The sequence below is a fragment of the Psammomys obesus genome, unplaced genomic scaffold (assembly GCF_907164565.1).
Source record: "Psammomys obesus unplaced genomic scaffold, mPsaObe1.curated_primary_1811, whole genome shotgun sequence".
Lineage (NCBI taxonomy): Eukaryota > Metazoa > Chordata > Mammalia > Rodentia > Muridae > Psammomys > Psammomys obesus.
In genome coordinates, this window is record NW_026585626.1 from 2,292,624 (window position 1) to 2,313,813 (window position 21,190).

Consider the following 21,190-nt stretch of genomic DNA (forward strand, 5'->3'; position numbering starts at 1 on the left):
TTCAAATCATTCAGTAAGCACTTGTAGAGTTTTTACCGAATATGCAGTTTGAGACAGCATGCTGAGATTTACCTCATCTATCCATTGTTGTTGGTGAAGTGAGTTTGTTCTTGGATAAATGAAATTTTCATAATGACTTCAGTTTAAACACAGAGAGAATCTAAGTTCCTTATGCTGCTTATACTCTTGAGCACAAAGTATAATTTTCTTTCTTTTTTAAATGAGAGGGAAATATTTGAACCCTTTAGCATATTAGCTTTTTATTTTGAATATCATGAAGAAACCAATTCTTATAATCCAACTGTACTTCTGTTAAGAGAGAGTAAAATGTCTTCCAGCTCTTTGGAGGTGAATGGACTCTTTGCTTTCATGCTGAAGGGAACCAGGGTGCTTTATTTAGATTTTTAGTTAATATTATGGCACCATTGTGGAAGTCTGGGGATTTTTCACTGCCAGCAAACTCCTCCAACCCTGTCCTCTAACTTGCTCATTCTTATTACTTGTGGTCTGCAAATTTATCCTTTTAGTCAGCAAGTCCTTGCTGGGTGGGTAGTCCACGAACTGGGTCCTTGAGAATTTGGATAGTATCAGTGGGCCACATCAACCCATCCCTTCTCTTCACAAAAGGAAATGAGGTTGTGTGGTCCAGTGAGTGGGCGCTGAGTCTATGTGCTCTTCTTCACTGTGGGTTCCAGGGAAGACACATAAGTAGATAAATGTGCAAGCAGAAAAGGATGGCAACCCTATAGGGAAAAGAACAGAGGAGGGCTTTTCAGCTGGGAATGGGAGGCAGGGATAGCACCCCAGGAGGAAGTCTTGTCTCTCTGGAAGATTTTTTCACCGGATGTCAGGTGGGAAGTGAGAGTTCTAAGCTGGGTGTGAAAGGATCAGATTGAGTTAGAGTGGGTGTGGAAAGTGGGAGAAAACTCGATGCTCACCAAGATCGTGGGGGAGCCCTGGGGTTTTCTCTGAGCTTCTGCTCTCTGTATATTTGTATTTCTTTGGATGCTAGTGCTGGGAGTTGGCACAGAGTGTATTTAAAAGACCGAATGCTACAGTAGGCCACTGAGATTTCTGTCCTAGGCGTGCAGCTTTTCCACAGCAGCATGGAAGTAGCGGTGAGTGCTGCCTACACCAGTGTCTGGATTCTAGGAAGCTTGTTTATAAGAACAGCCGGCATGTTGGGTTGAAGGATGCTTTGCTTATTATTTTCCTAGTCTTCATTTAGGTAGTTGAGCAAGTGAGGAAATGTAGTCAGTGTGGCAGTCCCTGGCCTTGAGGTGCTTGTAACCATTAAGGGAAGATAAGTATATACACTTACGAGGCCGCCAACCAACATTAGGAGACACTATGTAATTATGCGCTAATATGATGGACAGAAACAGGAAATGTAATAGGCCGCTTGCTCATCTGCTTGGCCTCCGGGTGCCTAGGAACAGTTTTAAAGGCTATGTAGATGGTGAGACCCGGCAAAATCAACAACACACAGGTAACAGTTGATTGAGTACTACGAGTCCAACCTGCTGAGTCCATCCTGTTGACTTTGCGACAGGTTGGGTAGGAATATGTATGCCTCCTGTCTTCAGAATCTTTGTCCAATCCCTCCTTTGACTCTAGACTGGTCCACCCATGGGTGCATGTATGTAAAGATACATATTTATGGATGCATGTTCATTTTATATTGTTAGGAGTGAGAGAATGGAGTGGCTTCAGGTTATTGATTACATTTGGATTTCAAAAGACTGAGCAGCAGTGTGGTTGTGTCTGCTACTTGGTTTAAGGAGGAAAGAGAAGAGGAGCTCTGTGGTTGATTCAGAGGGGAAGGAGTTAGTTATGCAAGACAGAAAAATGTACACTGACCTACACGCAAGAAAGCGGTCAACACGGCCTTGGAGGGAAGACCCTCTAAAGTAAGACGTACCCATTCTGTCGGTTGCGAGGCTAGCCTTTAACAGCTGAGCCAACTCTCTAGCGTGTGCTTGTTCTGTTGGAGAAAGCTTAGCGGTTAGAACGAGGCAGTGCACGTGTGCACCCAGACAGATCTTGGTGATAGAGTAACAGAAGTTAGTCAAAGAGAAATCACACACCGGCATGGTTGGCTTTTTCCTTTAGACGCAGGAAACCAAACCTAAATAAGAGAACGGAGAAGTTGACTCAAGGGACTGTGTATTATGTGTATATGCTCAGCGAAGGGCCTGGGAATGTGGTCGCTGGCGTCTACGGTGACACTGGGGATGAATCGATTTGCACAGAGAATCTGTAGTTCCAAATTGGTGGGATTGTTACAAGGGTTTTTTTTTGGGGGGGGGGGGGGGGGGGGGGGTGGTAGAATGTTAATAGAGAACAATATTGAGGTAATTACAAGTGCCGGGTTCGGTAGAGATAGGGGAGGTGATTCTGATAATGGGATTGGGGGCCGTTTCCACTCAGCTCAAAGGCAAGAAAACTCACAGCCAAATGAAAGAATGCCCTTACCTTGTTGTAAACTCACAAGGATCTCAGAGATAAGACGGGGTCTAGGAAAGCGGTTTCCAAAATTATGCTGGGTAGTATTATTATTATTTTTTTCCTTTGTGTGTGTGTGTGGGGGGTGTGTGCATGCAGAGGCCTGGGGTTGATGTTGAGTACCATCCTTGATTGCACGTCCATCCTACCCAGGGAGGCAGGGGCGCCCTGTCAAACCAAGCTCGCCAATAGGGATCCCCTGATTTCTGTGCTGTAATTACAGGTATACCGCTGTACCCTCTTGCTATTTACGTGGGTTCCAGGACTGTTTCCATGTTGTGTGGCAAATGCTTTAACTTCTGAGCCACCTCCCTACTCTTCCCAGGCAATTGTAGGGCTGTATCCAAGGCCCTAGACTGTGATAGACCTCTCTGACCTGTCTTTTCCATGTCTATACATATGGGGGAATCAAGGGTCTTGATTGAATGGATCCAGCATCAGCTTTCTTGCTTTCACTGTCTTGCACCTATCTCCCTGTTCTAGTGTTTTGTTTTGTTTTTTAACTAGTGTTAACTTTCACTAATTTGTGTGTGTGTGTGTGTGTGTGTGTGTGTGCATGTGTAGCAGCTATCTTTACATATTGTTTTTAAGTTGATTCATATCATCTCTGCCCAGAGATGGATAGAGGGAAAAGCTAGTGTGCCTGTGTGTGATGTGTGTTTGTGCATGCCCTTGCGTGTATGGGTGGATGCATGCACTGTTTGTTTGTTTGTTTGTTTGTTTATAGGTGTGTCCTCAGGTAGCTCAGGCTAGTCTCAAACTGGCCATGTAGCCGAGCATAGCCTTGAACTGCTGATCCTCCTACTCCAGCCTCTCAAGTGTTGGTTTTACAAGCATGTGCCATCACACAGGGATACTGTTTTGTTTTGGGATGAAGTCCCTTTGTGTAGCCCAGACTGGTCTGGATCCCTGTGTTCCTCTCTCCTGAGTCTCCCCAGTGATGGAATTACAGGCAAGTGCTTTAACACCTGGTGGAAAAGTTCTAGTTTAGATACAGACTTCTCAGTTGACTGAAAGGTCTTAGGAGAACAGCTTTTCTTGGGTGTCCTTTGCCTCCTCATCCATCACACTCTCTGGGAGGAAGCTGCAATCAGTGAGATGCTTTCTGTAGGTTGTTGTTTTTTTTTTTTTTCTCCACAGTGGGATTAGCCATTGACTCTGGAATCAGAAGAGACTTGAGGGCCCCTGTAGTTCTTGCTTGAGTAACAATAAGCTGTGCTTTAAACAGACCTTCACTCAGAAGCCTGATTAGGCTTTGCAAAGCAGAGCTGCTCAATTTGAGACAGAAACAAGGGGCCTGGAGCCTACCTCCCATTGCTCCTTGGCCAAGAGGCAGCCTTGTGATCTTTGTCCAGTTCACTGCTTGCTTCTGTTTCGTTGGTTTCTTCCTCCTTCCACTTCACCAAACACAGTTAATTCACACTCTGCTTTATTCTGTTTGTTGGAGATAGAACTGCTGACTGCAGCATGAGGTAATTTATAGGTCAATATTATAGTCTTTTAAGAACTGATAAATCCGCCAAGCATGGTTGTGCATGCCTGTAATCCTAGCCTTTGGGAGTGCAAGGCAGGAGGATTGCAAGTTTGACATCAGCCTAGGCTGCATATCGAGACCCTGTATCAACAAAACATACTGGTGTGTGTATGTGGGGGGGAACAAATTAGCCCAGCTCAGTGGCTCATCCCTGGAATCCCAGCAACTGGGGAGTCTGAGTCACGATCGCCACAAGTTTGAGGCCATAAAGTATAAAGTGAGACCCTATCTCAAAACAAATTATCTACAAAACGAACTAAAACATAGCAACCTCCTTTTACTCCAAGAAATCAAGAAGTCCCAAAAGAGAAAGTGCGGTATAGAGTACAGGGGATATGGGATTGGTGGGGGGGGTTGTTGTTGTACACCTTTATGTGACCCCTGACAAGTCAGACATCAAGGGACTGGCACAGTACCTACCATCCCGGCTCAGAGTGCAAGCCTGGATCTTCGCCTGGGGTGATGGGCAGTCAGCCACATGTACGCTCAGGCTGGCTCTGGGGGTCTGAGTCCTGGGTGGGGGAGCCTGGTGTTGAGGTTCCGTATCTCCCCAGATGCACATGCCCGAGTCTGAGATGGAGGAGAGGAGGCACTACTCTAATCTTATGCTTGGGTTCCATCGGACAGATGGCTTTCTCCACCCAGTGAGTGCATCCGCTGGCTCAGAAGAGGGTGTCTGAGGCTCCCTGTGCCCGTGAAAGGAGCAGGGACAGGAAGCGCAAAGCCAGACCCTGAAAGACGCAGAACTTATCACCAAGTAGCAGGCTCTCTTCTTTCTCAGTTTCTTAGATGAAATTAAGTTTCTCAAGGAGAAAATCAACCACTATCCACCCCCTGACCACCCCTACCCCTACCCCCCCTTTTTCAGCCTCAGACTAAGGAAAAACCAAGTATATCTAGTAAGCTGTAAGGAGGAGCACTCAGGGGTGGTAAGGAGGAAGTGCCCTGGCCTCACTTCAATGTGGGGGTTGGGAAGGAAGAGACCTGAGTGAGTTTCGATGCTAAGAAGACAGAAACTCTTTAGCACTTTGTACGAGTTCTTGCTTTGTTCTTTTAGGTGTCCCCGTAGTTGTAAATCTAGAAGAAGTTTGTGCTGTAGCTGGTAGCTCAAGGCAGCCATTATTTTCCTATAAACTTCTCCATCTCACTGAGGGTGGTTAGGGCCCCTCCATTTTCCTGGCCACAGGAAAGCTGTCACACTGGTCTTCGCTTTCTGCTCCTTTCCACCACCATTTTCAGTGTCCCAGGACTTACAGCCCTTTAAGCTCTTTGTGGCTGTTGGTTTTTGTAGCAAGGTTTCTCTGTGTAGCCCTTGCTGTCCTAGAACTCAGGCTGGCCTCTAACTCAGAGATCCGCCTGCTCTTGCCTGTCAAGCGCTGGGATTAAAGGCATATGCCACCACAGCTGACAGGTCCAAGTTTTATTCAGGAAACTGGTGTAACTCTGACGTGCTGGTCGAAGTTTTTATTTGATGCATGATGTGTCACTGGGTTGTTCTTCCTGGACCCAGCACAAGGCATAGACCCCTCAGTGGCAACCTGCAGGAATGTGCACCTATCAGTTGTGGCCTTCAGAGACTGGAGAGACAGGATGTGACTCTAAGAGCATCAGCTCTACAGTATAATGAACATACCAGGAATGCCGGAAGTATGCCTGGTTTATCGTCGGGTGCGCAGGTGCTGTAGAACTGACAGCTTTGGCATACGCCTCCCTGCTTCTGATGTCAAGCTGGTGTGGTACCAGCCAGATCTTGAACGGCGATGATGACAGTTTTTGTTGCCACTGCTGGTGCTTTGCTTTCTCCTCCGTTCCTATCTGACAGCCTCTCTTATTTTCTTTCAGCTTGGATTCCTCAGCACCACCACAGCTCAGCCAGAACAAAAGACCCTGAGTCTCACTGGCACCTACCGCCACGTTGACCGGACCACTGGCCAGGTGCTAACCTGCGACAAGTGTCCGGCAGGAACGTATGTCTCCGAGCACTGTACCAACACGAGCCTGCGGGTCTGCAGCAGTTGCCCTGAGGGGACCTTTACCAGGCACGAGAACGGCATAGAGAGATGCCATGACTGTAGCCAGCCATGCCCATGGCCGATGATTGAGAGATTACCTTGTGCGGCCTTGACTGACCGAGAATGCACTTGCCCGCCTGGAATGTATCAGTCTAACGGTACCTGCGCTCCCCACACGGTGTGCCCTGTGGGCTGGGGTGTGCGGAAGAAAGGGACAGAGAATGAGGATGTTCGGTGCAAGCAGTGTGCTCGGGGTACCTTCTCGGATGTGCCTTCCAGTGTGATGAAATGCAAAGCCCACACAGACTGTCTAGGTCAGAACTTGGCAGTGGTCAAGCCGGGGACCAAGGAGACAGACAACGTCTGTGGCACACGCCTGTCCTTCTCCAGCACAATCTCACCTTCCCCTGGAACAGCTATCTTTTCTCACCCTGAGCACATGGACTCCCACGATGTCCCTCCCTCTACCTATGAGTCCCAAGGTAACTTAACCTCATGAATTACTCGCTTGAGGAAGGCTTTGAGCCCAGTACAGTGGGCTTATAACCAAACATGTTTTCTCTACTTTGCAAAATCTAAAGTCATCTCTTGGAGGAGAGAGCCTTCATTTTTGTGGCTAATTAAATTTGGCTTCTTTGGACTTAATAGAAACATTTAAACTCAGAAGGTTTCTATTAGGAGGAGACAGATACCTAAAAACTAGGTTACATCAAACTGGCAAATAAGAATGGAGAGAAATAAGGACAGCTTGTGACCTTATGTAAATCACTTAACCCCTTCAGCTCTCGGCTTCAAACTTGCCCGAGTGAGTGAGTTTTAAGTGTTTAAGGTTTCAGATTAAAAAGCTATGCAACCTGGAGTTAATCCTGAGTAAGCAAAAACAGAAGCAGAGAGTGTGCCATTATATCTAGAAACTTCAGAAAACAAGCAAATTTAAACCTGAGCAAATGTGACCAGCCCTTACACCTGGAAAAAAAAATGGCAGTGTTTTTCCAGTGGCCTTGACTTAATTCATTTATCTGGTACCCCTGTTTGCCTAGCGATGCAGTCAACACTCAGGCAGAAGTTCAGATTTTGCCATATCCTTTTTTATTGCATTTAGTTTCGATGAGACAGTAGCTACCTTAAATTGTGCCTCGTAGCACACTGCTATGATTTCTGGCCTTCAATGGCAGGGAGCCCTTTCTTACACCCACCATTTTGAAATGAAGAAACAGGTTTGTAGAGCTCTGGGGACTGACTCAGGCCAGGTTCTGTCCCTGGAGACTCTCAGTTCCCATCCCTCACACTCTTTTGTGAGGACGAATTGTGGAAATGTCTCAGAAAGAAGTTCACAAAGCCAGCCCCAACCCTGTGTAATCTTGGATAGAGCTGCTAGGAGCCAGGAAAGTCCAGCCCTACTTTATTTATCAGCCTGCTGTACAGAGTTAGATTTGAGTCTGAGCTTGTTTCTTTATCTTAGTCATATTTCACCACTGAGTCATGAAATAAACTAAAGGTGAGGGAGGAGGAGGAGAATGAGCAAAGGATTTGAATGGAAACAAATTCCCTGCGTAATCCAATCAGTGGAGGCTTGACTAGAGGCAGTTGTACACTTGTCCACTTGGAACTTGAAGTCTAGAGAAGGATGTCTAAGAGAGTCTAGGAGAGCTCAAATATTGGTTCCTTGAAGATGCCCGTGTTCTGGGTACAAAAAGAGTTTAGCTATTCAGATCTTATTTTTTGATATAAAGATGCTTTTAGGACCTTTATGAAAATGTGCAAAGCAATATTTGATCTTCAACGCCAATAGCCATCTCTTCTTTGATCATCTGCTCTCATTTGGAGATGACAAGGGACAGGAGAGAATGTGTAGACACCCAAATATGGAAAAGCTCTTCCCCCCTCCTTACTCTTTTTTTCTAGGCATGAACTCAACAGAAACCAACTCTACTGCCTCTGTTAGACCAAAGGTACCAAGTGGCATCCAGGAAGGGACAGTTCCTGACAACACAAGCTCAACAAGTGGGAAGGAAGGCATGAACAAGACCCTCCTAAGCCCACCCCAAGTTACCCACCAGCAAGGCCCCCACCACAGACACATCCTGAAGCTGCTACCGTCGTCCATGGAGGCCACTGGCGAGAAGTCTAGCACGGCCATTAAGGCTCCCAAGAGGGGCCACCCCAGACAGAACCCACACAAGCATTTCGACATCAATGAGCACTTGCCTTGGATGATTGTGCTCTTCCTCCTGCTGGTGCTGGTGCTGATAGTGGTCTGTAGTATCCGAAAGAGCTCCAGGACTCTCAAGAAGGGGCCTCGGCAGGACCCCAGTGCCATCGTGGAGAAGGCAGGGCTCAAGAAGGCCTTGACTCCAACTCAGAACCGGGAGAAGTGGATCTACTACTGCAACGGCCATGGTGAGCTGCTTCTGTCTGCTTCGCACCTTTAGAGCTCTCAGCCTGTTTTTTCTCTTTCTTTCTTTCTTTCTTTCTTTGGTTTGGTTTTTTGAGACAGGTTTCTCTATGTAGCCTTGGCTGTTTTGGAACTCAGTCTGTAGACCAGGCTGGCCTTGAACACAGAGATCCGCCTGCCTCTGCCTCCCAAGTGTGCTGGGATTAAAGGCATGTGCCACCACTGCCCAGCTCACTCCTGTTTTCTAAAGGGGTGGAAGATCCATAGTTTGTGTAGTCCCGTTCCTTCACCAAGTGCTTCTGGATCCAGGGTGTTCTAGAAAACGATCTGACTGTCTATTACAAATAATGCATTCAGAGGCAATCCCCTCTTTCCATTTCCTTCCCTGGCACTATTGAAATTGGAAAATGTTGTAGAATCAGAGACCTGCAAGTCACTTTGAGGGACTTTGTATTTAACTGTGTCGTTTAGCAAAAGAAGGAATTTAATTCATAGAGGTTTCGCCCAAACAAGGGGCTAATTGTTCAGGTACATGGCACTCTTACTATTGGATCCCTTTTTTTTCTGTTAAAATATATTTTTAAACATATTATTTGTGTGTGGGGGTTGTGTGTGTGTGTCTGTGACATGACATGCTATCAGTGGAACACATGTGGAGGTCAGAGGACAACTTGCAGGAGTCACTTCTTTCCTTCAGGCTTGTGTAGCAAGAGCTTTTAACACACAGAGCCATCTTACCAACCCACACTTCCCTTTTCTATGCCACAGGGCAGAGGGGAAAAAGGGGGGGGGGGAGTCTAAAACTAAATTGCTGGGCTGAAAAGTTTAGATGTGAGCCTTGCTTTTTCATCTGTGTCTTCATATATACACATTCCTTACACACACACACACACACACACACCCCACACACCCTTCCTACCTAAATGTTTAGGATCTCACTCAATCCAGGGAGCCTTTTAGGTGATAGACACCACAGCATGATGGTTTATCTTTGTGTGAGGCTGCTATCCTTCATCCCTCACTTAGAGACTCTGTGTGCTGATAAAGGCTGGAATATTTTGGTCTTTTCTCTTTTGAGAGCAAAAATAGCTTACAGTACTTATTTGTCTCTGCGCTCAGCTTGACTTGAAGGCAGTAATTCTGTTCCCCTGCTGTGGTCGCAACTTCCTTTCCTGAGTGAAGGCTCTGGGAATCCCACTCAGATGTTTCCTTTTCCATCTACAGATAAAGGTGTGTGCTCACCTTCCTACCACCTGCTTTCAGTCTTCTCTATTGCGTGCTGAACATGCTTATACTGTTTGGTCTGGTATTCTATTTTTGGGACTCTATCACAGAGGTATAAACAGATTTTTATCTACGTAAGCACAGTGAGCATAAATGTTCTCTTGTGGGGAGAGGAGGGTAGCTTTAAACAGGATCCTACTCTGTAGCCAGGCAGGCCTTCAACTTCTGATTCTCTGGTGACAGCCTCTTTAGTGTTGGGATTATAGTACAGGACACCATGCCAGGCTAACCTCATAACCATTTAACTTAGCCTTGTGGACCATAAACAGTGCAAACAAATAAAGTACCAATTCAAGGGAAATAACTAGGTAAATGGTAAAGTATGCATGTACAATGGACTGTTTTGATCTAGTTCAAAGAGACATTTATATTAGGTAAAAGGAACAGACAGGCTACGTAGTTTAAATAGTCTCTGCTCTTTTAAGCCTTCAGAGGCTGGAAGGAAAGATGCCAGAGTGAATAAAGGTTCCAGTGTGGTAGGATTTTGTGCGCCTTCCCCTCTATTCATTAGTAACCCACACTTTCCCTAGTTTTTGTAAAATAATAAAAAAAAAATTACAGAAAGTGGAGGGGAAACATTAAAACTCAATTTATTTTGCTTCCCTTAGTGACCTGGGAGAATGGTCAGTGGCGTGCTGTGGCAGCACTGTGCTTGGTACATACTGTCAGGGCTGTCCAACCTTCTCACACTGCAGCCCGAATTTGTCACCTGTGAGTGTGCTGAGCTGTCTTCACAGCTAACCCAGGATGCCTGTGGCCCTTGGGCTGCTGATTGGACAAGTCTGGCTGAGAGCCTGCGTAAACCCTACTAAGGCAATCCTCTGGAAACCTGGTGCCTGGAGAAGCTTCACCCTCCGGGCACCGTGCATCTTTCTAACAAAAACATCTAAAAAGCTTCCTATGTGTGCCTAATTCTAACTTGAGAGAAGTTGTGTGGAGAGAGTAAGGAATACCTATATCCCTGTGAATTCCTATATTCTAGGTTGATCTTATGCTTATTATTGCTTTTGTTGTTTTGAGACAGTGTCTTACCTAGCCCAGGCTGCCCTCAAACTCACCATGTAGCCAGAGCTGCCCTTGAACTCCTTATCCTCCTGCCTCAGACTCTGTAATGCTAGAATTACACACATGTGACACTATGTCCAGCTTAACATTTTACTCGGTGTCATTTGTTCTTTGCTTCTGAAGCCATACACTGATTTTACATGATAGCGTATGGATTATAGATTAACTTGTTATATTTAGTAACGTATAACACACGTCACATGTATATACACATATACCCAATAAGCAAAATAAACTTTGCAAATTGTTTCATGAACCGCCCCTCAATAAATGAGTGCACTTAACAATAAAGATATTCTCTTCATAAAATATTTTTGTAGTTTCCAACCTCAGTAAACTGAGCATCGGAACAGTACTTTGTATACACGCCATTGTCTTTCGTGTTGGCACAGCGCTTAGTTTTCATTCTGTTGCTATGACAAACAAAAGAAACTTGGGGAGGAAAGGGTTTGTTTGGCTTGCACTTCCATGTCACAGTTATTATGGAGGATATTTGGGGCAGGAACTTAAGTGGGAACCTAGAGGCAGGAACTGAATCAGAAGGCATGGAGGAACACTACTTACAGGCTTGCTCTCCATGGCTCTCTCAGCTTGATTTTTTCATATGATTTGCCCAGAGGGCACACCATCCACAATCATCAATCACATCATATCAATCATTAAGCAAGAAAGTGCCTCCCAGACTTTTCTACAGGCCTATTCAATACAGACATTTTTCTTCTTTTTTTATTTTTTATTTTTAAGACTTATTTATTTTATGTATGAGTGCTCTATCTTGCATGTACACGTGCGTACCAGAGAGGGCATCAGCTCCAAGTATAGATGGTTGTGAGCCACCGTGTGGTTGCTGGGAATTGAACTCAGGACCTCTGGAAGAGCAGACAGTGCTCTTACCCACTGAGCCATCTCTCCAGCCCCGAGACATTTTTCTTGATTTAGCTTCCCTCCTCCCAAGTGCCTCTAGCTTTTATCAAATTGAGAAACAAAACAAAAACACCAAAATATATCCTCAACAAACAAACAAACAAACAAACAGTTAACCAGCATATCCATAAAGCTTGTGATAGAAAGAACTTTTTTTATGTAGTGTGTGTGTGTATGCTGTTTGTATGTGTGTATATTTGTATTTATATGTAGGTGGGTACTTTTGTGGCCATGTGTATGAACATGTGTGCACTTAGATGTGGAGGTCAGATGTTGACATCAGGAGTCATTCTCCACCTCTCTCCACTTTCTTTAATGAGCAGGGTCTCTCACTGAGCCCCGAGCATTTGCTCTGCTGTCTTCCATCTCCACCAACTAAGTGCTGAGATTGCACATGGGCCTTGTACCAGCTGCCTTTTCCATAGGTGCTGGGGATAGCAACTCCAATCCTCAAGCACTCCATCCATTGAGCCCCCTTCTTACCCTAGGATGGAAACCTTTTCTCTTGAGTAGAAGAGCTAGACTAGGATCCTATTTTAAGTTGCCCCTGTAGTTAACTGTAATGTGACTGACCTTTCAAGGTTATGTACATCTAGAACTATCATTCCAGGATCATTTTATCCATCAATAGTTGTTGTTATAGTTTGTGATTAGATACATTTATAAACTGTGTTTTGGAGGCGTAGTTTTAAAGTGGTAGAGAACACAGAAAGCTGTAGAAATAAAGGCTGGTTTAGGAGAAGAAAGCAACATATTGTTACTATGATCTTAAACTTTCTTAAATTTTTTAAGAAATGTATTACTTACTTACTTACTTTATTTATTTAGTGTGTTGGGATACGCGCAGGCCATAGGGCACATGTGAAGATTAGAGGACAATTTCCAGAGGTCAGTTCTTTTTTCCTACCTCTATGTCGACCCCAGGAATGGAACCTTGGGTCTTCAGGCTTAATGCTCAGGGCCTTTAACCCTCTGAGCCATCTCACCAGCCTGAGCTTCAAAATCCTTACAGCTCTTTTTAACCTCATGACATGCCTTGTGTCCTTACAACCATATCCTATTTTATAAAAAATAAAATAAAAAAAAAAAAAGGAATGGAAGCATAAAATCAAACCCAACCCAGTTACACCCTTTTATCACTTCAACACGGTGTCTTTCACTTGTGTTTGTCAGGTGTAGGTAGCCCTTCCCATAGTTTTGCCTTCCTGGGGCTTCTGCATTGAGATCTTTATGTTTGAGGTGTCTCTCTAAGGAAGGCCTTTTCTTTCCAAATTGCTACTTTCAAGGGTGCAAGCAGGTAAAATCCTATTACAAAGAGAGGTTCTGTTCAGTAAGAGCCTCTGCAGGTGCACCGAGTTCTCCATGAACAATGCCTCGTTGAGCTGACTGCATTGTGCTCCGGCAGCCGATTATCGCAGTTCGTAAGATCTCTTCCTGGTTCACACTGAATAGCTTATGAGCATGAGGACTGAATGTCCTGGAGTTTTCTGTCAGAGGTCCTGTGAGACCTCCTTTACCCCTGCCCACTGTGAGACAGATATGCTGGACTCTTCTTTACAAAATTATTGTTATTACTGGACAGTTTCATAATACATATAATGCTTTGTGATTATATTCCACCCACCATTAACCTTGGAATCAGTCTTCCATTCTCTCGGTACGCCCTCTGCTATCTAACTAGCCTTCTAGCTGCTTTCCCATTAAAGAAAATGATAGCCCCTCCCACAGCATCCATTAGTGGTCAATAAACAGATCTTTAGGAAGGGAGTAGGGCTCACGTCACTTCCTATTTCTGTGATGTAACCATAAAGGGCTCAGTCTTGAGCAGGTACTATTACTGCTGTGTGCTTATGGTTGCAATGGCTGTGTTGCGTCTCAATGATCCGTGGGGTCTTGTGTGCCTTGTTGGATCTCAGCACTCTGAAGGTCGGTCTTTGGTTCTTGTCTTCACGCTGTAAAGATCGCTTTCTACCTCTCTGTCTTCCGTTGATACACGCTTTCTAAAGTCGATGTTTCCAGTCCTGCAGTCCTGTTGTTGTGGAGTCCTGTGGTTGGAGCTGGGAGCTATACCTTCTGAGGCTAGGTACTCTGTAGCCTCCTTCCTTTCCAAAGTCGGAAAAGATTAGTGGCTGCCAGGCTGAAGGGGCTGTGGTTTCTTGCAGTATATTCACTTCAGCACTTGGGATTGTAAGTAAGTCCCTGGAGAATTTTTTGTCTATGAAACCTACTTAAGATTTTATTATTAGGTTAAGCTGTCATAACAACATGAGTCTATTGTTTGAGCTCTAATTATCATTCTTTTGTCATTTTGTGGAAATAGATTTCTTTTTGTATTATAACCCCAAGATAGTGAGGTCAGTGTGGGTGGGAATACAAAAGTTCCATTTGATTTAAAATAAAAAGGAAGGGGCTGGAGAGGTGGCTCGGTGGTTAAAGGCTCGCACTGTTCTGGAGAATCCGGAGTGGCTTGTAATAGCCATATATAACTCCAACTCCAAGAGCTCTAACATCTCTGGTCTCTGTGAGCATCTACTCTCACATGCACATGTCTCTGTATACATGTAATTTAAACAAATAAACATTTTCTAAAAATGATCAGTATAAAGCCAGGCCTATAGGCTCATGTCTGTAATCCCAGCACTTGAGAGGCTGAGGTAGCGGCATTGCTATAAGTTCTAGGCCATCAAGATGAGTTTCAGGTTAGCCTGGCTACACAGTGAGTCAACAAACAAATAAAGTGAAATAAATGTGTGATACACGGAAAATAATATTTTTTCATTTGATTTGTGTTTGTTTTTTCTCATTCACAAGTGTATGAGAAAAATATAGTAAAATGGAAATGGAAAAGACAGTAAAACAGTCTTCTCACAACTGGCTGCCTACTGTGCTGAGGAAGTGTGGAAGGATCTCAGAAAAGTCACCTTGTTCTCTTATGTCTGCATAAGCTCCCTTGGCAGTGGGGTAGCTGAGAATAGGATCCAACTGTGTGCTCTCGTAGTTGCGTCTAACTGGTGCCAATGCGGTTTCTTTTCCTTCTATCATTTCCCTTCTTTCATGTCTTTCTTCCCTATTCCTTGCATTTACAAAAGTGCCTGAAGTTGGAGGCCAGACAACCTGTTTTTCTAGAAACTTTAAGGGGGTGTTTGGAAATTGGGCTGGAGAATGTCAGTGTCCTCAAAGTGCTGATGGAGGAAGTGCAGGAAAACGAGGAAGGGAACATGACTCGGCTGTGACTGTATTGGACCATGTTTCCTTTTGCGCTTAGATTTTAGGCTGTGAAGAAAAATGAGAAGTAGAAAAGGGAGTGAGAAAAGGGAATTGGATTTACCTAGTTTAAAGTGTGTTTAGTTTCTGACCAGCCTAGCTGATCAGTGTTCTCTGCCTTAGGCAGCTCATGTGCATTTGACAGTTTATCCGTGTCACAAGCACAACCTGTGAAGACAGTGTTTTCCTTAAGTACGGCAGCAAACATTGTGAGGATTCTGGGGCTCTCTTACATGTGGACTGTTGTGCTTCAGTGGCCAAAAGGGAAAGATGTTATTCTCTGCTCTTGGCTTATTTTAATCTTTATGTTTTAAAAGGGTTTAATGTAGCCCAGGCTGGCTTTAAGCTTGTTGGGTAACAGGGGATGATCTTAGGCTTTTAATCATCCTATTTCCAATTCTTGAGTCCGGAGACTGCTGGAATCACCGGCATGCCCTACCTGGTTTGTGATACTGAGAGCCGAACCCAGGTTTTTGTGTATATAAACAAATACTCTGCCAACTTAACTACATCTATAATAATCTATATAGTAATCCGTTCTAAGATACTATTTCTGAATTTCTAGTTCTCTCCATCTTCCACCCTAGCTATCCTACTTTGTCTCCTCCCATAGGCTGTAAATTCTTAGAGGAGAGACACCACGTTTTATCATGTGCCTCTGGACTCAAACAGTTTAGATCTGGTCCCTGTGGTAGCTACAAACCTTGAGTCATTTAAGCTTAAATTAACTAACAAGCAAAATTCAGCTTCTTAGTTGCACCAATCACAGCTGAAGTAAGTACCCAGTAGGCACACATAACTTAGTATTTGCCCGACCAGTTTGGGACAGACAGAACATTTATTTCATCATCTAGAACATTCTGCAGGATAGCAGTGGCCTAGAACATCCAGAGACTAATCTTATTCTTTCCAGGTTATAAGATGAGATTGTTTAAATTTAAAGCTAGTGAGCCATTGCGTTTGTACCTGTTGGTTTACAGTGATGTTGTGTTAGGGACTTAAATAAAGGCTCTTGTTTTCAAGATTTATTTTATTTTTAATTATGTGAATCTGTGTGGAACGTGTGCATATTCGTGCAGGCATATTCACATTAGGCCAGAAGAGGGTGTTGGGTCTCCTTCTTAGAACTGAAGCTGAAGATGTTTGCGAACCACTCACTATGGGTGCTGAGAACCAACCTCAAGTCCTCTGCAAGACCAGAATGTGCTCTTACCCACAGAGTCGTCTCTCCAGCCCTTAGGCAGAAAGCTCTTAAGGTGGGTTGGTTGGACCAATTGTTTGTGGATTCCAGGACAGATTACTTTTGAACACTATAATAAGCTATGATGGTTGCAGTGTGGAATTGTCTAATTTGTGTTGGAATCATATAGCTGTTTCTGTAGCATAAAGAGCCCACAGTCAGTGTGTAAATCATCGGAGGGGCCATAGTCTGACAAAGCTGGATTTGTAAGACCAGCTGGCATGTGTGGGGCCAGGGCTGCCAGCATGTGAACTCTTCTGCCATTCGGGCTCCCTCTCCCTGCCCGTAGCAGTGTGGTTGGCCCGCCATGGTGACCAGCAAATCCTGAGAGGAGAAGCAAGGCTGGAATGGCTGGGAGCAGAAGAGACCTCAGGTGGCTGTGAGCACAATGAGAACAGTCTCTCAGGAGACTGCTTCAGTGAGACAGCTTGTTTAATGAGGGGAACAAATGATGCTTAAGCCTTTGGGAGCCGGGTAGGGCTTTCAGGATGAGCGTACATGATTGGCCAGGGCCAGAGCGCTGGGGATGCCTCATTTGCATCAGGAGTAATTCCAGGTGCTGACTTACATGATCTTACAAGGGGGGAGAAAATTTAACGTGGGTTACGTAACCTCCTCTGGGGGCAGAGGTGGGGGTGCAAAGGTGAGGGCAGGGCTACACACCTGCAGGACATGCAAGCCTGGGGCTGGGGCAGGCAGGGATCCTACTCTGCCAATCTCAGGACAAGATTCTGGGGTTTAGACACGTCTGAATCCTACTCCTACTCCTACTCTAGCCGGCTTCCCTGAGTCCTGCACACACACACACACACACACACACACACACACACACACACACCCGCCCCCGGTCCCACACTCTACCATAGGTTTGTCATCCTCCACAGCTTTGTCTCTCACCCTCTACTAACTGGAGCAGCTTAGATAAGTGGTTCCACCCTTGCTGGAGCCCTTCTTGAAGTTTAACTGTGCTCAATGTTACCTTTAGGGGTACCTATTTCTTACTCTGCCCTAGGGATGCGTAATAAAGCGGAATGACTACAAAGTTTGTAATGTGTAACAGCTATCCTTGTCCCATCAAAACAGTTCTCTAATCCCTCCATCTCTCCCAGGATATCCTGGCTTTATCTGTGGGCCTACCTCACAAGTGCGCCTGCATGGGTCCACTCCAGCTTGCCTCCTAGTCAAAGCAGAGACAGGTGGTTTGGGTTCTAACCTTGACTTCCAATGTACTGTGAGCAGGGGGCAGGTCTGAGAAAAATAGTGGACAAATGCCTTGAGGTTTGGACCTCGGACTGCACCCTGCTGCATGCCTGAAGGGAGAAACAGAGAGGACTGGTTGACTGGAGTCAGTATTCATAGAGCAACGTATGGGCTGGGAGGAAAGGGCAGTACAGGACGTGTATACAGGCAAAAGCCATCTGCAGTGAAGTTGCTTAAAAAGTAGGAGATGGCTGAGTGGAGGCATGGACTCATTTCTCAAAGGTTTGTTTGCAGTTGTGAAAAACAGCCTTAGGCTGCAGAAATGCCATGTGGCCAGGGCAGTTGGTGCTTGGATCTGCCCACTTACTGCAAAAAAGCTGTGTATGATCCTGGGCCAGACACATCCTCTCTTTCGAGGTCCGGTTTTTGTTTGTCTGTTTGTTTTGCTTTTTGTTGTTTTAGTAAAATGACGAGACCTACTCCCGTCACAGGGTTGAAGACGGTCAATGTGACAATGTAATTTTGCCTTAGCTGGGTTTGCTTCACATCATCCTGATATTTGATAGGGGAAATTCAGGCTGTGTGGGTCCTGCAGTGTACGATAGTGTGGGAGCAATGTGTGGCTAGTCAGAGAGAGGAAGCCAGGCTTAATCCCAAAGGCAGCAGATGACAGGGTGACAGTAGGGTAGTAAGTGTTCCACCTGAGTGTGTCAGGAGATGTGGCTGGACAAGGCTGAGAGAATGTACAGTGACTCTGTGCCTTGGGCGGGCGGGGTTGCAGGAGATCCAACTGCTTTTTGGACACAATCTTTTCAAGGATGTCACAATTGTCCAACATGCATGATGATAAAAAAGGAATGGGGTAGCCATGACCAAGGCTCTCACTTCTGAACCTGAATGCTTAAAGAGACCTTGATGGAGCCCCAGCTGCAGCTTCTGAGCTTCTGGAAGCTTGCTCACCACCCATGCCAGCTGAGGAGAGATTGGCAGCTCCTGTGCATCTGTAACGAACAGGACCAGGCCTTCAAATTTCCTGCTTAACAATTATATCCGCCAGATGTACTGGGCCGGAAGAGTGAAGATGATGCCCCGGTGTTATAGAGAGAGATTGGGTGAGTGACCAGGCAGTAAGCTGTCTCTGTCACCTCTCACCTTTGGAAGCTCCTTGCCTGCTCTTCCTACTTAAGTAATAATTTTGTTCCTTCTCAAGCATCTGATGGGGTTGAAGACTCGATAGTTAGGCTTAACTTGTTTAGGGTTTAAGAAAAGATTTTAAAGTCCAGAAAGTTGTTTTGTTGTTTTTGTTATTGTTGTTGTTTTTTAAATTGATAAATACAAGATACTGATTCAGGTACAAAACTTTAGACTCAACCTAGATAGGCTAGAATAGTATCTTCCTCGAGGTTGCCAAATACAAATGAGTTAAACGTTTTTCATGCAACTTTTACATATGTCTTTCCTGATGGTTTGTTTCATAAGTATTTTTACTGTAAGTAGTTTATGATATATATATATTTTTTTTAAAAAAAGCATGTTTAGAAGAGATAGAAAAAGAAAAAAAACAAAACATTCATGACTGAGGAAATAAAATACAAAAGAACAGTATTGGTGATAAACATGTCTAAACCCTTCCAGTTCCTTCTTGTTATTCACAAATAAGGTTTAGGCGCACCTGAAGCCTCTTTAATCTTACCTGTTCTAACCTTGGCCTATTAGTGTGGTTGTAGCTCTCTCTAGTAAAATGATTTATTTATTTTTGATTTTTCGAGGCAGGATTTCCTCCATGTAAGAACAGCCTCAGCTGTCTAGACTTGCTTTGTAGACCAGCTGACCTCAAACTCAGAGATCCTCCTGCCTCTGCCTCCTGAGTTCTGGGATTAAAGGTGTGTGCCTTAATAGTAAGGGGATTCTTAAATTCCTTTAACATGGGCTAGTATCTGTTTGCCTGGTTTTGTCTGTAGGGTTAGTAGCTTAAAGAGGGAGACTCTTTGGGGATCCAGGCAAAGCTCTTGTTCTTCAGGGACATCTTTAGCCATGACAACCATGGATTTCTTCAGGGACAAATGAAGCAAGAGATGTTAGGCTGGAGCGAGATTATTCTCTCTCTTAGCTATGCCCTCCTTCCTCTTTGCTCTGTTTCTTGCTGTAGTCCCTCTCATCTGGGAATTACTGTTAACTGTATGTCCCCTCAGGTTTCCAAGGGGAACCTGAATAGCCAGCCTGCTGGAGCTGAATTTCTTCTCTGGGTAATACAGGAAGCAGGTGTGCCCGTGTGCGTGATGCTGGCTTATTCTCAGACAATAGGGGGAATGTGGGAGATGTTTGTAGCCAGCTTCACATCTAAAGAATCCTAAGGTAAAGAAAACATTGGGATTTTTTTTTTTTAAGATTGATTATTAAGTTGTTTTTTTTTTTTTAAACTTTGTATTGGTTCTTTGTGAATTTCAAATCATGTACCCCATTCCCACTTATCTCTCTCTTCTCTCGTACCCACACTCCACCCTAACAACCTCCTCCCCAACAGAGAAAAAAAAAATCTGTAGTGTGTCACAGTGTGTCCCATAGTATACTTGTTTGTCCACACTTCTCTGCTTGGAAATATTCATTGCAATAACTCTTTGGCCTGGTTCAAAGCCTTTTTCGCTTCTGCTTCTCTATAAATACTAGAACCTCACTGGGACCCCTCTCAGATATACTGTTGTTACACTGTGTCATGGAGCTCCTATGGTTTTGGATCTGTAGAATTAGTTCCTTTAAATTGTTTTTCATGTGATGTTTTCATTTGTTATGTGTGTTTGAACATTAGGATTGAGGCGCTGTCTTAGTAGACTAGGGCTTTACAGGGCCTTGGTAACATGAAGAGTGTTTTTGTTTTGACTTTGGAAAACCTAGAAAGTTGGACAATGATGAGATCGGAGGGTCGGGAAGGAATAGAGAGAGAGAACTCCTGTGGTCTAATTTTCACATTTTACATATGGTGGAACTGGGCACAGGGAAGTGATTTGCTCATGGTGTCATGCTACAGTCAGAGGAGAGTTAAGGCCTCTGTCTCCTGACTCTGGGATATTACTTTTTACATTGTCCATATTGCCTCTCTAGTCAATGGATGGGCCTGACTTTTTTCCCACTGGTACAGAAAACACTGTGGTTTGAAAATTACATATGATTCTTGTGTAAGACAAGAGAGAGATTCATTTGCTTTTGAGGATCCTGGAGGTTGAGGTTGAGGGAGGAAAGGCACTCATTGGTCTTCAGGAGTGGCCATCAAGTAGATGAGGATGAGGGAAAGAGATGGCCTGCCCCAGACTAGGAGCACTCTTTAACCTCTTCCAAGATTCCCTCAGTGAGAATGGTCATGGCCTGTGGATAATGATTAGGCAAAGAAGGGAGTTGGTGGGGGGTTTTGTTTTGTTTTGTTTTTCTGAATACATCAGCTGGATGATTCCAGATTGTGCGAGACGAAGATCAATAGCTTTGAAATGAATGTGGTGACCTTGTTCCCAAGGGGAATTAACTTAAATTGTTAAACTCTTGTAACACACACACAAAACCTTCCCACCTTTGTCTTGAAGAACAAAGGCAGTCCTCTGCAATTCTCCATTTCCTTCATGCCAACAGCCTGTCCCTCAGAGAATGGAGCACCTTTTAACTATGCCTGACTCAGTTTCTCTTGAAAATTCTCTTGTCTAGGGAAAATCTATAAGATTTTTTTCCTTCCTTCCTTCCTTCCTTCCTTCCTTCCTTCCTTCCTTCCTTCCTTCCTTCCT

At 44.6% G+C, this 21,190-nt stretch overlaps 1 protein-coding gene across 1 annotated transcript in view; it reads left to right on the forward strand.

Annotated features, from left to right (window-relative positions):
* Window positions 1-21,190, forward strand: part of Tnfrsf21 (TNF receptor superfamily member 21) — a 74,307-nt gene that overhangs the window by 15,197 nt on the left and 37,920 nt on the right. Inside the window, exons 2-3 of the mRNA XM_055612196.1 lie at window positions 5,882-6,533; window positions 7,957-8,451. Coding sequence (XP_055468171.1) covers window positions 5,882-6,533; window positions 7,957-8,451 — 1,147 coding nt within the window. The remainder of the gene's footprint in view (window positions 1-5,881; window positions 6,534-7,956; window positions 8,452-21,190) is intronic.